General features: G+C 46.0%; 1 protein-coding gene across 1 annotated transcript in view; it reads right to left on the minus strand.

Moving 5' to 3' along the window:
- Positions 1–1,530: 1,530 nt before the first annotated feature.
- Positions 1,531–16,834, minus strand: part of Ube2h (ubiquitin-conjugating enzyme E2H) — a 95,482-nt gene continuing 80,178 nt past the window's right edge. Inside the window, exons 6-7 of the mRNA NM_001172127.1 lie at positions 11,994–12,122; positions 1,531–5,326 (exon numbers count right to left, since the gene is read on the minus strand). Of these exons, the coding sequence (NP_001165598.1) occupies positions 5,202–5,326; positions 11,994–12,122 (254 nt within the window). The 3' untranslated portion in view covers positions 1,531–5,201. The remainder of the gene's footprint in view (positions 5,327–11,993; positions 12,123–16,834) is intronic.

Genomic DNA, 16,834 nt, shown 5'->3' on the forward strand with positions numbered 1-16,834 from the left:
TTTTGAAATCTGCAGAAGGGTCTCTTGGGTCTTGTTTTGTTGAGGATCTGGGCCTGGAACTCTTTATATACAGCAGGCTGACTTTGTGAGGAGATCCACCTGCTTCTGCCTACTGAGTCAGAGGATTAAGGGTATATACACCATGTCTACCTCCTAGCACTCTCCTGATTCATGACAATAGGGGATACTCAAAATGCAAATGTCACCTCTTATGACCTCAAAAATTCATGTATAAAAAATATATATATATGTATACATGTGTGTGTGTGTGTATATCCATCACAATAGACAAACAGCCCTGAACTAGAGGGAAGACTCCTTTGAGATAACTTTTCCCTTCCCAGAGGTTGTAGCTTTGGAGACCAGCTTTGTGGAGGTCTGCCTCAGTCACGATAAACTCTCTTGGGGTCTGTTCGGTGCGTCTAGTAGTAGGGGGTATCCTAAACCTTTTCTTCCTTCTCTGGTGAGTAGGGTACTCCAAGATCCAGTGTTTCAGCAGCTCAACCCCAGGGGATCTGTTGGCCTTCAGACTGAGAGTTGAGTGCAACCTCTGGGACCCCAGCTTTCTAAAATCACAAACTTTAGAAATGCCCTCTTGAGAAAGCAGCTATGCTTCAGGAAAGCAGGACAAGGTATTGACCCAGAGGGGCGCTGAGGGTGAGAGGTCACTGGTGGGAAGAGCTGTGGCCTCCTCCTGGGCCTGTGACCTGTATTTCCTCATTCAATCAAGAATGGGTTCTATGAACTCCCAAAGCCTCCTGGGTCTAAAAACACGAAACCTGTATTAGGACCTTAATGTTCCAAGTGTGTGTGGGGGCGTGTCTTACAGGAGCCTTTGATCATAGTGCTGTGGTATTCAGGTCTCCATGGAGTCGAGTGCCAGAAGCCACTAGTCCAGACTTCATTGTTTGGCCAAGGGCCTGGAGGGTGCAGGGGCTGGAACTGAAGTAGCCCAGCCCTATAGATTGGACTCAAGAGCTCTGGTTTCCAGCCCTTTGGGTAAAGGGCTAGTGAGGAGCACCTCATTGCCCTACCTCATTCAAGGACAGTCGGAGGTGTCTGGTCCCAGCCCCACTTCCCCAGGCCAAATCTCTCTCCATAGGCAGACTTGAGGATAGGCTCCCAGAGACAGCATGGTTAACAATAAAACGTTGGACGAGTCCAGGAAACCCTTGTCTCCGGTCTTCTGATAGCTCAGAAGACTGGATGGCATTGCCACCTGCTGGCTGGCTTAGTGCATGTGAGCTATAATGGAATAGAAAGGCTGGGGTAAGGCAGTGCTTGGTTCCTCAGGAAGGGCAAAGTCAGCATTGGACACACAGTCCAGACATTGACCATTGAGTTCAGACTAAGTTCACATCCTCACACAGGATGAGACCCCTCTTGGCTTTGCAGGGATGGCCGTGATGCTCACGGCTCAGCCACCCTTCTGTCCCTTTTGGTTACTGCTGCCTGATGGTGACATCCTCCGGATTTATCCTTTGTGATGTTGGATGTATGTGGGCAGCTCTGAGTGACCAAGTTCAGCCATTTGCCAAGGTATATACACATTTTATTTAAAAAAGTTTACAGTTTTCATTATACACAACTATTAAGGAGGTTATAGTCAGAGGAGGCATTTGTCCAGGTGACAGACATGCCCACTAGATCATCACAATGCAAGGAAGGCGGAAGGGAGGAGATAGGGCCAGGGGGGGAAAGCAGTAAAAAGCTTAGATTTCAATTAAGGGCTGGTAAGTCCCTTTTCTCTTCAAGTATCACGCATGTGTACCAAATACAATCAGTAATTAAAGGCCATTTCTTCCCACACCCACAGCCGAGTAATTGCTAAACCAAGAGCCCTGGCCACTCCTCAGGTGAGCAAAATGCTGCACACCATGGCTCCCCAAGGGCCATCACACCATCCAATTCCTAAAGAGCTGGCCAAGGTGTTCAGTGGCCAGAGGAAGATGAACATGGATTCAGAAGTCCAAAGAATGCAGTTCTTTGTGCCCAATCAGAAATGAGTTGGTTTCACTCAGCAAGGCTATGACCCAGTTAGAAGTTGACAAAACAAACTAACTTTTGCAAATGGCTTCACTTTTCTGAGTCACTAAAACATAGAAGGGTCACATGCCATTTAAAATCCAATGCCAGTACTCAGAAACCAGACCCAGCAAGACTAGAAACTGGCAGAGGATCTGTCATGATTCTTAGCCACCCCAAAAGGGGGCCTAGAAAATGCAAGTATCAGGTCAAGGCCAACTAGAACTTCGGGGAGTCCTTTCCAGGGCGCAGTTCCTCTGAGAAGGGGTAACTCCTCAGGAGCCTAGATCAGCCGGTTGGCAATTAGAACAGCGTTTGAAATGGACCAAAAAACAGTGGTGCTGGAGAGAGAGAGATGCTGCGTCTTCTGGTAACTCTCATCAATAGAAATGCTGGTTGACGCTCTCAGCACTCGTGAGAGGGTGGAGACTGCTGACAAAAAGAATTTCAAATGCCAGGGTCTAGGTTGGCAACCACGGAACATAGCCCACTGGCCCCGGTTCTGGGCTTCCCTGGGCACAGGAACGTGGCAGGTTTGGGCTGCCAAGCTGCAGCCACTCTGCTTGTCGGTGTTTGGCAAGAGCTCAAGTCATCAACAAGGGCAAAGGATGGCTTTCACTAGTAAAGCACAAGACAGGACCTCAAAAAATGGTAGATAAAGGGTGGGAAGGAGCGAGCAGCCTGGCTTGCTGCTGCCCCTCCAAAGGGGCTTGGTGTTACAGCAGCCCTGCTGCAGAACCCACCAGCTTACTGCGGGGACCCAGAGTCCTCTCAGTCACAGTCAGACTTTCCTTCTGGTCCTTTGCAATTATGGGTATGGTCATCTAATAACTAGGAGCAGGGAAGGGCCAGGGAGCTTACACACTTTCTAACAGAGTCAAGGTCCAGAGAGCTGCACCATGCACAGAACCAGAACTGGTGCACAAAGTCCAGGGTGGAGTGACTTGGGGGCAGGCATGGGAACTGCAGTGCAGAACCAGTGACACCTTCATCATGTGTCTGGATGGACACTCTGCACTGTCAGCCCTGCACGGGAAGGAATGATGTCTCTTCATTGGAGCGAAGTGGCCCCCGGTAAGGGTCAAGAGCTGTAGCTGCTCACACCTGTTTCCCAAAGTTGGCTCTGTTTTATTTTTTCCCCAACAATATCAAAAGCAATTATCTGGATTTTTTTTTTGAGGAGGAGGTAATCAGAGCACTACTTTTATATAGTATTGAAAAAAAACCCACATTTTTAATTGTTTGAACTCACGACCATCACCCAGCAGTTCAAGCCTGCCCAAGGTAGCACCCACAGGAAGGCTGTAGCATGAGCAAAGGGCTAATCTGCAGGGCAGCAAGCTGCAAGTGTGAGCAGAAACTCCCCTAACCACAACAGAGCGTGGCAGGCAAACGGTCACATGGCACACAGCTAAAGCCACCTTTCAACAAGCCAGGGTGCCAGGGACAGTGCAGTGAACCAACCCCAGCACTAGAGAACTGCATTTTCCCCAAAGAAACCTTTTGCTTCATGCCCGTAATTAACGTAAAATAAGTAAATTATTTGTCTTTTTATTTAGGAAAATAATCATGCTAAAAGTTGTACTTTTATAGATTTTCAAAGGAAAGACTGATTGTGCTTTTTGAATTAAAAAAGAAAAAAGATAGGTGTTCTCCAACCTCATTGACTTAACCCTTGTGGAATATAGCACTTCTAAACTAAAAACACACATCAAGAGAAAGGTTAGTCCAGTGGGACATTCAAAATGTCTTCAGAAGGTCTTACATTGGCTACGTCTACTGCTCTGGTTTCGGCAAAAATACAGAGCAGAGCTGCTCTCTAAACGGTCTCCAAATTCCCTCCAGAGTCAGGTCTCAAACTGCCGGGCACACTGGATGGCAGTTGGCCGGTAGCAGCCAGCCAGGCACTTCCAGCTGTCTGTCTGTCTGTCTGTCTGTTACTGCAGAGGGAGAAAGTGGTGTCCCCTCAACCTGCCTCCATGACAATTTACTAAAGTGGTTCTTCCCACTTCGAGCCACTTTGGTACAAAAACTTCAGTTTGTTTCAACTGTTACCCATTTCAAATTTAGGATGTTTTGGGTCTCGGATACCCACACTACCCACACTCCCACAGCAGTTGGCAGCTTCTGGGAGGAAAACTAAGCTGGAGTTCCAAGGGTTGTGCAGGGCTCAAGCAACAAGGCCAGTCTTCCTCCATTTGATGGTCCACTGAGCACCTTGTCCAGGGAGGAGACTCTCTTGGTAGTGAAAATTAAACCTGTAACTTGTCTAAGTACAATTCACACAAAGCTAAAAAAAAAAAGAAAAACAAAACACCAAACAGAACTGCTTCCAGTGTCACAGCTCAGTCCAGGGCAATGGTCTCCGACAGGCCCGGCCGGCCGGCGCTGGATCAGATGTCACTCGGCGTCTTCCAGTCACCTTTCTCCTTCAGTCCTGTTCTCTCAAAATGCTCTGCTGGATGACAAACTGGACACCCCCAAAAGGAAATGGGTTCAGAAAATGCTTCCCAAATGTTCTCCAAGGCAAAAAACCAATGTGGCTGCAGGTCTGGCAGCAGGGAGGGCGGGAATCTACCTAGAAAAACACACTTAAATCTGAGCCAAAAAAACCCCAAAGCCCTAAGTCTCGCTTCTCATCAACTCTGTCTCACGCTGCTCCTCACAAAGGGCCACTTAGGACTATGGAGTGGCTGACACAGACAGCGCAGCTTCACAGGCTCTCAAAGCACGCGTCTCAACCCTTTCCTTTCCACTCTGGAAAAGCACGGTTCTATCTTCATCCAAGAGCTGGTAGAATTTGGTTTGTTTCTTTGGAACCATCAATAAAAGAAGCAAACTTGTCATTAACTCATGTTTACCTCAGAGCGGCAATCTCTTGACAGTAGTTCAGTAGCGCACAGGCTGACTTGGCCAAATGGACTTACGCATGCATGCATTCAGACCGCATACTGCTACCAAAATGGAATGTGGGAATATGCTACGCACCTCAGGTTGAGAAATGACCAAGAAATCAAGATCTAAAGGGTGATATATAATATATATATATCAATGCTATTATTCATAAAAACCTTGTTTAGTAATAAAAAAAATTGCTTTGTTTAAATATGAATATTAGAGTCTGCTTCTCATGGTTAGGATATAATAGTCTTTCTGAAAAGCAGATGCCTTTTCTACTACAACTCCATGTCCTGGGCCTCATCTTCTGAGAAGTCGGACATAGAACTCTCCGATGAGCTGTCGCCAGTGCCCTCCTCCTGCTCCTTCAGGGCCTCCTCCGTTGCATACTTCTGGATGTACTCTGCACAGGGGGAGGGTGGGGGGAAGGAAACACAGGGTGTGAGTTCAGTGACCCCTCGGTACAAACTCACCTGCTACCCCGGTGTTATGGTAACGAAAAGCCAAGGGGTTCCAAAGAGGAAGTGACTTGTTTGGGCTGAAGTGGGCAGTCCACACTTTTTACTTTCCCCGTTAATAAAGTGGTTTATCTCCTAGACAGGAGTGGTCTAGTGATGACTCCTCGGTGACTCCCCACCCCTGATCTGCACCTATGCAATCACACTCGATCCTGACCGCTGGGTTTTGGAAGCAGACAGTAATCATGGTCTGGCTCTGCTCATCAGGGACAGGCTGCTGTGTGGAGGTGCAGGGTCTTGAGGGTTCTTCCATGTACTCACTATTCTCCTCAAGATTATGCTTAAGAGCCTAGGCCAAAGGGCCGGCTGAAAACAAATGTAAGAAATGCTGAATAAACAATACATTTGTTCCTAAAAGGACGCTGTGTAAGTAAACTGCCCACACACTGTGGAAGGGCAATGGTGGGACTCCAATCAGCACAACTGGACACAGGGCCTCTCATGTCTTCATGCCAATGGTGCTGTTAAAGCTGCTGTAAAAAGGCAGGCAAAAGATCACACAGGCCCGTTGATGCTGAAAAGACAGCAGGGGATCCAGGTAGGAATGTTTCCCTATTCCCTTCAGTTTTGTTTTGTGAGATGGTTGTGTCTTCTTGGCTGGCCTGGAACTTGCTGTGTACCAGACTAACTTAAAACTTGCCATAGGGCTGGAGAGATGGCTCAGCGGTTAAGAGCACCCGACTACTCTTCCAGAGGTCCTGAGTTCAATTCCCAGCAACCACATGGTGGCTCACAACCATCTGTAAAGAGATCCGATGCCCTCTTCTGGTGTGTCTGAAGACAGCTACAGTGTACTTTTATATATGATAAATGAATAAATCTTAAAAAAAAAACAAAAACAAAAAAACTTGCTATGAGGGAGGCTGGAGAGATGGCTCAGCGGTTGGGAGCACTGACTGCTCTTCCAGAGGTCCTGAGTTCAATTCCCGGCAACCACATGGTGGCTCACAACTATCTGTAATGGGATCTGATGCCCTCTTCTGGTGTCTGAAGACAGTAACAGTGTGCTCATCGTGCCATGAGCCTCCTCCAGTGTATGTCAAGTGCCCACAACCAGACACACTTTCTTTCTAAAGTTTGTACACCTGAGACTTAGAGCCCTTGAAACCATAACAAATTTAGTTAAGATTTTTCTTTTTAGACAGAAGCTCATGTATTTACGGCTGGTTCTAAATTGTGGTCAAGGATGATTATAACTTCTCTGACCTTTTTGCCTATTCCGCCATTTTCAAATGCTGAGATTATGGACATATACCACCACCCCTGGTTAAAAATGTACTTTTTAGAGTAATAAAAATGTTAAATTCTGTGCATGTGTATGCACAGGCATGGGCTACTCTATGGCTGGCTGGAAACTTACCCTGGGTTTTCTGAAAGAGCACCAAGTGCTATTAACCACTGAGCCATTTCTCCTGCCCGGGGATTTTATTTCTGACTCCTGGCTGGCTAGTCTACTTTCCCTTCACAAAAGTTGCTATAGCTTTTATATTTTAAAAAACCAGGGGTTGGGGATTTAGCTCAGTGGTAGAGCGCTTGCCTAGGAAGCGCAAGGCCCTGGGTTCGGTCCCCAGCTCCGGAAAAAAAACAAAAAACAAAAAACAAAAAACCAAATGTCCATAAAGCATTTGAGGAGAAGGCTCTTCAGAAGACCAAGAAATTATGACCAAGGTCGCTGATGGGGAGAATTAAACAGACTCAAGGGAGAAGCTGCAATGTGACAGGAACTGGATGACTGGATGAGGGCTCGCTTGGACAGGCAGTTAGAGACACTGAAGCCCCCACACTGTCAACTCTGCACAAGGGTCCATTTAAAGTCTTGGTGTCACCACAAGTTATGTGGCTAGGCTATGAAAACTAAACAGTAATAAAAAAAAAAAACAGTCTCATATAGTCCAGGCTGGCTTCAAATAACACAGTCAAGGATAACCCTGAACTTCTGGCCCCTGTCTCAGGCCCTATGCATGTGACAGCATATCTAGTTTATGCAGTGCTGGGGACTGAACCTACAGTTTGCGTCTGTTAGGCAGGCACTGTATCAGCTGAGATGCACCCTCTCAGCACTCGGGAGGTAGAGGCAGGCGGATCTATGAGAGTTCAAGGCCCGCTTGTTTTACAGAGCCAGTTACAGGACAGTCAAGGCCCCACAAAGCTGTGTGCCTCAATAAATACAAATTTCAAAAGGGAAAAATAGTAACAAAAGTAAAACTCGAGGAAAATGACGCAGAAGGTAGAGATCTTGGTGGGTACACATTAATCAAGAAATTCTGACTGGGGTTGTATATCAGATACTCTGAATATCAGATATTTACATTAATATTCGTAAAAATAGGGCTGGAGAGATGGCTCAGCGGTTAAGAGCACCGACTGCTCTTCCTGAGGTTCTGAGTTCAATTCCCAGCAAACACATGTGGCTCACAACCATCTGTAATGGGATCCGATGCCCTCTTCTGGTGTCTGAAGACAGCAACAGTGTGCTCAATACATGAAATAAATACATCTTTAAAAAAAAAAGATTTATAAAAATAGCCAAATTATTGTTCTGAAGTAGCAATGAAATGATGTGATGGTGGGGTCACCACAACATGAGGAACTGTATTAAAGGGTCTCAGCACTAGGAAGGCTGGGGGCACCTGCTCTGCAGGCTAGTTTTCCTACTAACAGGGAGTGAATACACTTCAGTAGCTCAAACTCATCCATCTAGACGGTCACAGAAGGAACCCACTAAGGGAAAGAGGTAGATTACCTCCATCCTGAAGGTCCTTGGCAGGCTGATGCCACTCAACAGAGATGCTGTGTGTGCATACCTGCATCTGCATGGCGGCCAGAGGCTGATGGCAGGCACCTTTTTGTTCCTCCCTTTCTTTTTTTTCTTTCTTTCTTTTTTTTTTTTTTTCCGGAGCTGGGGACCGAACCCAGGGCCTTGCGCTTGTGTTCCTCCCTTTCTAGCAAGCTCCAAGGATACCTGTTTTTCTGCTCATGCTAATGAAGCAAGCACTTCACTGGCAGAGCAATCTCTTCAGTCCCACTAGCAAAGCTTGTTTTGGTTTGGTTGGTTTATTGAGACAAGGTGTAGTGAAAATTCTGGAATTTTGGTTTCTTTAAAAACAGAACTATAATAATAATAATAATAATAATAATAATAATAATAATAATAATAATGATAATAGTAGCATGCATGCATACATGTAAAGTCTTCTGTTTTAACCCCAGGTGTGGGGACGTGGGGCCGCTTCAAACATGACTGCAGCAGCTGTAATTTGCCCTGTGCTCTAACAGAGGCCTGACTTTCCCAGACAGTTTCTACAGTTGTGTGACGTTAGAATTCTGGGAACTTTTGGAGAGCATATAAATGTTAGAGCCCCAGTTGAAGGTTGCTTGTAGTTTGTAGTAGTTGTGGTCAAAGAAACAAAAAGAAAATAAATTCAGGGATCTCTCTCTCTCTCCTATCCTGCTTTCTCTCCTATCCAGTGTGAGGGGTAAAATTGGGGGGACAAAGGGTGGGAAAAAGAAGAACCCACAAAGTATCAAAGAACAGCCACAACAGAGTCTCTCTGCCTGCCTCTACCTCCTGAGTGCCGGCTCGCTTACTAGTGAAGGTTTTGCATGGGAGTTACCTATCTTTAGACAAGACCAAGGGTCCCCATGTCACCTACAGGCTGGCTGTACTCAACTGTGTTTTTACACCTGCATTTTAAAAGATTTATTTTTATATTTATTGATGTGGATATGGGTGTGTCTGTCTATGGGGAGAGGGGGACACTACCCGAGGATACCAGAGACATTGGATCCTCTAAAGCCGAAATTCCAGGCAGTAGTGGTCTGTGGATATGGGTGCTGAGAACTGAACTTAATCATTTGTGTGGTGCATTGAATTAGAATGTCCCCCGTAGGCTCATCCATTTGAATACTTGGCCCCCAGTTATTGAAACTGGGACGGGTCAGAAGGTGTGGTCTTATGGAGGTGTTATGTCACTGGTATGTGTACATCATTCGCTGTTGAGACATCATCTCTCTAGCAGCGCTGTGTGCCACACCTGCAGGTAAACAGCATCAGGTAGACTAAATGCTAAGGCCTGGGGGAGAAGCAGTTCCGACTCTCTATGATGAAGTGTGCTAAGCTGTGACTACCACTGTAAAGATGACCTGAGAAAAGGGTCAGGCCTAGACACACCCCGCTGAGCCAACATTATCTAGAGGATTACTGAAAGCCATGGATAAGGTACTCAGGGGAGAGGGGGGAGCCTGGGGGTAAAAGCGTATATTGGTCATAAGAGAATGGTCACTGTGATGGTTTGCATATGTTTGGCCCAGGAAGTGGCACTACTAGAAGGTGTGACCTTGTTGGAGGAAGTGTGTCACTGTGGGGGTGCCTTGGAGATCCTCCTCCTAGCTGCCTGGGGATGCTCAGGCTGTTCCTGGCTTCCCTCAGGTGAAGATGTAGAAACTCAGCTCCCTCTGCACCGGCCTGCCTGGATGTTGTGATGCTGCCATGCTCCCGCCTTGATGATAACCAACTGAACCTCTGAACCTGTAAGCCAGCCCCAATTAAATGTTGTCTTTACAAGAGTTGCATTGGTCATGGGGTCTGTTCATAGCAATGAGACCCTGACTAAGACAGTCACATTTAGGAAATGGGAATGAGAACCAGAGTAGAAGGAAACACCAGAGTTGTAGCGAGGCCCAGGTATGGGGCCTGAGAAGGATCCACAGGTTTGGAGGAAGTGAGGCTCCAGCTTTGGTAGAGAGGGGTATGGTTTCAGGGCAGGAAGCATAAGTCCTAAAAGCAGCAGACAAGGGCTTTAGAAATGGGCGATCCCAGTAGTAAGGGAAGCAAATGTACAAGTTGGTGAGGGTGAGTGTGAGGAATGAGGCACAGGGAAGATGGGGACTGGTGTGCAGAGGTACAGCAGAGAGCAGGGCAGAGCGCAGGCCTGACAGCCACGACATCTCACACCACCCTACCAAGGGTTGCAAACTGACTCAATGTGGACACCACAGAAAGTTAGGGGTCCCCAGACAGAAGCAGCTATCTACCCTAAGATGAACACAGGTCTGGTTTCCTTGGCAACCAGGGCCAGAGCAAACCTGTAGTACAGTCATGACAGTACTATATTGCTAAGGCATAATGGGTGTTGGAACTATATAAATATTTTCTGTATTAAGATACCCATGGTTTACAGACACTGGTAAGTGAAGGCAATGTCAAAATTTTAGCATAGTTTCCTAACAAAATCTTATATGGTTGAAATTGCAGTTTACTTAGAGTACATGGGTTTTTAGCTATGTACATTACTGTGCTATATTAAATTAGGTTATTAATTTGCAAAGTACTCGAGACCTATGAAAACGAACATTTCTACTTTAAACAAAAATATTCAGGGCTGGGGATTTAGCTCAGTGGTAGAGCGCTTACCTAGGAAGCGCAAGGCCCTGGGTTCGGTCCCCAGCTCCGAAAAAAAGAACCAAAAAAAAAAAAAAATATTCAACAATACTCCATAGAGACCTGGGGATAGGAGAAACAAACAGAAGAAAACTATTACTCGACACATGGTCCCAGTGTTCCTGTTTGACTTGAGCCCTGCACATCTAAACTGGAGACCTATGTGCTCAAGTTCTCCTTCACTGCTGTTGTTGGCCAATGGGTTTGGACCCACTTGAGGCTCTTGATGTGCTATATCCTGTGCAGATGAGCACATCATTATCTAACAGGCGGGAACCCAGTGCTAGCTGTGTGTGCACAAGGGGCAGACGCCGCCACACTTGGCGTCTCTTCCTTTTGTGTTAAGCTTTATGCACCTACCAGTTTCACAGGCAAGCTCCCAGTGCAGACCCAGGTAAGGGCAAGCAGGGGTGGTGGCTGTAGCACAACCAGAAGGCACACTGAAGAGAAAGGAAGGTGAGCAGACACAACTCCAGCTTTCGGTGTACTTTCACAGCCTTATGCAAGTGGTCGGTCCCAAGTGTGGGAACATAGGCTCTAAGCCCTACAGGTAGTCAATGAGACCACTGCAGTCTCTTCTCAGACTAGAGAAAGCCTACAAGAAACGGAGTCACTTAAAGAGGCTTTAGGCTGCTGCTGGTGGTGGTGGAGGTGGTGCGCACCTTTAATCCCTTTAATCTGAGGAAGCAGAGGCAGGTGGATCTCGAGTTCCAGGACAGCATGGCCTAAAGAGTGAGTTTCAGAACAGCCAAGGCTACACAGAGCAGGTGAGCAAGAGGGGGAGAAGGGTGTTAGGAGAGCAGAGAGGTAGTTCTGAGGTTAAGAGTGCTTGCTGGGGGGTTGGGGATTTAGCTCAGTGGTAGAGTGCTTGCCTAGCAAGCGCAAGGCCCTGGGTTCAGTCCTCAGCTCCGAAAAAAAAGAAAAAGAAAAAAAAGAAAAAAAAGAAAAAAACAAAAAACAAAAAAAAACCCCCCAAAAACTGCTCGCTGCTCTTCTAGGGGACCTGCTTGTAGTTTCCAGTGCCATTTGGCCTTCGTGGACATTTTGTCTCAAAAAACAAAACACAACAAAACAGACTCTAAATGGCCAGCTAAAAGCACAAGCCATCTTACCTTTAATTTTCTGCTTGTACTCTTCTGGTCGGTGGAGGTACATGGCTGCAGCATCACCATTGAGAGGATCTATGGGGTTAGGATAGGCCAGCAATTGGGGCAGGAAGGACTCAAATATATTGGTAAGATCTGAAAAAACAAACAAAAAAACCACTTCATGCATGGAAACATGCAATTTCACCTAATTAACTGGAATTCAGTAGTCAAGAATGCTCTAAAAATGTTTTTATTTACAAGTATGTGTTTTAGGCTGCATTAATGTATGTGCATCACATGCATGCAAAATGCCCACCAAGGCCAAATGGCGCTGGGAACTACAGGCAGGTCCCTTAGAAGAGCAGCAAACACTCTTTTTTTTTTTTTCTTTTTTTTCGGAGCTGGGGACCGAACCCAGGGCCTTGCAGTTGCTAGGCAAGCGCTCTACCACTGAGCTAAATCCCCAACGGAGCAGCAAGCACTCTTAAGCACAGAACTACCTCTCCGCTCTCCCAACACCCTTCTCCCTGTCTTGCTTACCTGCTTAAATGCTCAGCTACAATGCAGATGATTTCCCACAAAGGTATGTTCCACAATAACATCAACACCAATTATATTTGAAACTTATACCTAAGCAGCCACATGAGCATACGCAGAGCATTCTCTTTAAAAGGCAATTTTCTCAACCTTTACCCCCCAACCCCCTTTTTCTGCATTGTTGAAAGAAAGTTCAAATCCAGGATCTTATGATAGGCTGGTATGACCACAGCCCCATTTTCCCACTTTAAATCTACTCCATTTCCCAAACTAAGATGTACAACAATCTATTCCACCCCGAGCTACTGTAATTCCTCTGTACGACATCTTGTTCCTCTGTGCATGCAGGAGGACTGTGAGGGAGCATCTGCTGTGGGGTGTGCACTGGAGTCAGGCAACTCTGTGGAGCTGGCTCACTCTTCCACCTTTACATGGGTTCAGGGGACTGAACCCAGGAACCAAGTGTGCATGGCAAACAGCTTACCCACACTAAGCCATCTCGCCAATGTTGAGGGTTGGTGTGTTGCTATGTATTGTAATGCTAAATAAGGCCCTAGTCCGCTTCTCCAAGTGGTGCTGTGTAACCTTGCCCACCAAGGTATCCCTGATTGGTCAGTAGAGATGCCTACAGCCTATAGCTGGGCAGAAGAGAGGTAGGCAGAGTTTCGGTTCTCTGAGGCAGAGGAAGGAGAGAGAAGGACAGACAGACAGACACAAACATACAGAAGACACCATGAGGGTTGGCCAACTGGAGAAAGAACGGCCCAGCAAGAACATGGCAAATTAAAATTCCAGGGTATTGATAGGGAAGTAGGCAAAATAGCATAGGTTGATGTCTGTCCAGCTCTAGTGCTTTAAGACTTATTATAAATATGAAGGTTGGGCTGGAGAGATGGCTTAGTGGTTAAGAGCACTGGCTGCTCTTCCAGAGGTCCTGAGTTCAAATCCCAGCAACCATATGGTGGCTCATAACTATCTGTAATGAGATCTGATGCCCTCTTCTGGTGTGTCTGAAGACAGCTACAGTGTACTTATAAATAAATAAATCTTAAAAAAAAGTTTAAAAAAAAAATGAAGGTTTTGTGCCTTTTATTTGGGAACTGAATGATCCCAGGTAAGGTAGAAACCCCTATTAACTAGCTCAAAGTGACATAATTTCCTGCAAAAATATTTTTGTTTTATGTATGAGTGTTTTATGCCTGCACATGTCTGTGTCATGTGTACAGGGTCCACAGCTGCTGGAAGCAGCATGAGATCCCACTGGAACGGGAGTCACATAGAGGTGCTGGGAACTGAACCTTGGTTCTCTGGAAAAGTAGCCGGTTTTTAACCACTGAGTTCACTCTCCAGCCCTATGAGTAATTCCTTAAAATAGCCAACTTTTACCATTTTCAAAACCCTCTACTGTGTACTGTTTGTGACACAGTCTCCCATATGGGGCTGCCACAAACCTGACATGGACATAGGATGCCTTTATGTTCCTGCCCAAGACCCAGGATCACTGGCAATCCCAGCATTCATGAGGCTGAAAGCTGACCTGGGCTACCTAGTGAATTCTAGGCCAACCTGGGCCACTTAGGGAAATCTTATTTTGGAAGGGGAGAAAAAAATTGAAAATTTTATAGGACTTGTTTGATATGTAATATTCTGTTCACCTAGCACCTTGGCAAGATCTCATTAAGCTGGCTTTGAACTCATGATTTCCTAAATGCTGGGATTGTAAGAATAGCTTGGTATTAACTTATACTGGATATATAGATAAAGTTCAACTTACAAGATAAGGGCAGAAACCCACACCACCCAGTTATAAATAACCAAGACAGAGAAGCAACTTACTGCTAGTAGGGGAGTGATTTCCTCCTCAGTGCCTGTTTGTGACGTGAACCTCAGGCCGCTTCCTACCCTGTCATAACAACAATCTCATCTCCAGAGGGACACTGAAGTAACCACCTCTGCCTGCCCTTTATCTCGTTCTCTCACTGGATTTGGTCTATGTGTAGAAAGACTGCCTATGTATTGCTACTGCTGGAGACTTTATCTAGCCTCACTACCTGTGCATCCCCGGGAATCCAGCCGTATACAGAAACATCGTGGCCATCGCAACAGGTGGAATGCGTAGGGACCAGAGATGCTGCTGAATGTTGTATAGGGCGGAAGAGATGGCTCAGAGATTTAGTACTGGCTGCTCTTCCAGATAATCCAGGGTCAGTTCCCAGCACCCACATGGCAGCTTACAACTGTCTTGTTAACTTCAGTGCTAGAGAATCCAACACCCTCTACAACAAAGAGTTATCAGGACCAAAATGATATTTGTTGCAAATTTGAGAAAACCTACATTAGACATAATCAAAACTTTCCATAGAAGATTGGAATAGATCTTTAGATCTTATGCCAGCGAAGGTGTGTGTTCAGTACAGCTCTGTGGCTGGCTATGCTCCAGGAAAGCTTTACCTACTGTGCTGACAGAGAGATGCAGCACGGTGGTAGACTGCTGACCTAGCAAGCTCAAGGCCCTAAATTCATTCCAGCACTGGAAAGAAGGGAAACCTTTCAGACTGTAGGTTCTTCCTGCTCACTTCCTGGAATATTCTAGACTTGTGTGCCTCAACCAAACATTTTGCAGAGATAAAAATTTCCTAACTCTGAATTATCCAAAACAGCTGCCAGGAATCACGTCTGCTAAGCCCCTGAGATGTGGTGAGTGTGAATGAGGAAATGAGGCCTTTCAGTTTATTAAAGCCTGATCTGAACACTGAGAAGTGGGTGCTTCCATCCAGAATGTGAAGACACACCTCAGAGGTTTCCACGTAGGCTTTTAAAGAACTATCTTCAGGATAGTCCCATGGGACAAAATTACAGTGAAGTCCCACACCAGAACCCCAGTGCTAACTAAAATTTTAAACAAGAGGGCAAACAAAACAATTTCTCCAAGAATTTCATCACCATTTATAATTTTTAAAATCTAGAAGCAACATGTTCTTCAAACTAGTAGCAATTGTCTTCCCTCACCCTATTTAGGCGTTAGCACCATGACATGTCAAGGCTCAACTGGTAGTTCACCTAGCATGCAGTAACCCCGGGGTTTGACCCCTAGAACCCAACACGCAATGCAGCTGTGGCACTGCACACCTGCGAGCCTATCTCTTGGGTGGTCTATCTAGTAAAGCATGGAGGATGCTGGGACTTAGTGCTACTTTCATGTAATCTTGGCACGGGGGCAAGGATGCTCAAAAGTATGACAGCTGGACTATGCAATGAGACCTATTTCCTAGCCATAACAGCAGCAGTAGCAGCAGCAGCAGCAGCAGCAGCAACCCAAACCAAGACCAAAAAAATATATTGTTATTTGCCTTCCCAATTTAATTCTGGAGGGAATAAATTAAGTATGACAATGGGTTAGCGCTGTGCATAGTGGTACACGCCCGTCATCTTAGCACTGAGAACACAGTGAGCTTCAGGAAGCCAAGGCTACACAGGAAGACTGTTTCAAAAGAACAAAAACAAAATAGCAAAACGCCAGACAGACAATGGGTTAAAAATGCAAAACAGTAAATACATGAAGAGGAGGAAGGGCAGCTCAATGGTCAGGAGTTTGAGCTGTTCTTGCAGAGCACCTGAGTTCATCACATTGCTCATAACTGCCTGTTATTCCAGCTCCAGGGGATGAAATGCCTCTTGAGGCATTGAACTTACACACACACACACACACACACATTCTCTTTCCCCTTTCCCTCCCTCCCTCTCCCTTTCTCTCACACCCACCCCCATACACACAACATTGTTTTTTGTTTTTGGAAAAAGCAGAGATGTGTAAACCATAATGCCAGCATAGGGATTAGCGACAGTTCTAATTAAGAGGTAAGACAGTAACAGCAGTGGCAGATTAACACATCCCAGAACTGCTGTGCAATCCAAGCTGGTCTCAAACTCTTGATCCTTTGGCCTCATCCCCTCAAGCTGGAATTATAGGCATGGGCCATAAGGTCCAGTTCGGTCAGACACACTTTGAGCTTTGCTGAGAGCTTCACTTTGAACAGAAGTGGCTACCACCAAGTCCATTCCACACAAAGAAATGGAGGCCCAGGGCTGGAGAGTTGGCTCGGTGGTTAAAAACACTGACTGCTCTTCCCAGCAATCACATAGTAGTGTACCATCTGATGCTCACGTAGTATATAGTGGTAGCGTTTTCCCACTGAAACCAAAGGAGCTGTCATTTCAGGAACTTCTACTTGCAAATTCTGTTTTTCATATTTAATGTGGAGAATACTACTACTGTACATTACAGTAAGCATCAGAGATTAAGAACTATTACAGTGGGACTGGCTCGG

The sequence above is a fragment of the Rattus norvegicus genome, chromosome 4 (assembly GCF_036323735.1).
Source record: "Rattus norvegicus strain BN/NHsdMcwi chromosome 4, GRCr8, whole genome shotgun sequence".
NCBI classification, from domain to species: domain Eukaryota; kingdom Metazoa; phylum Chordata; class Mammalia; order Rodentia; family Muridae; genus Rattus; species Rattus norvegicus.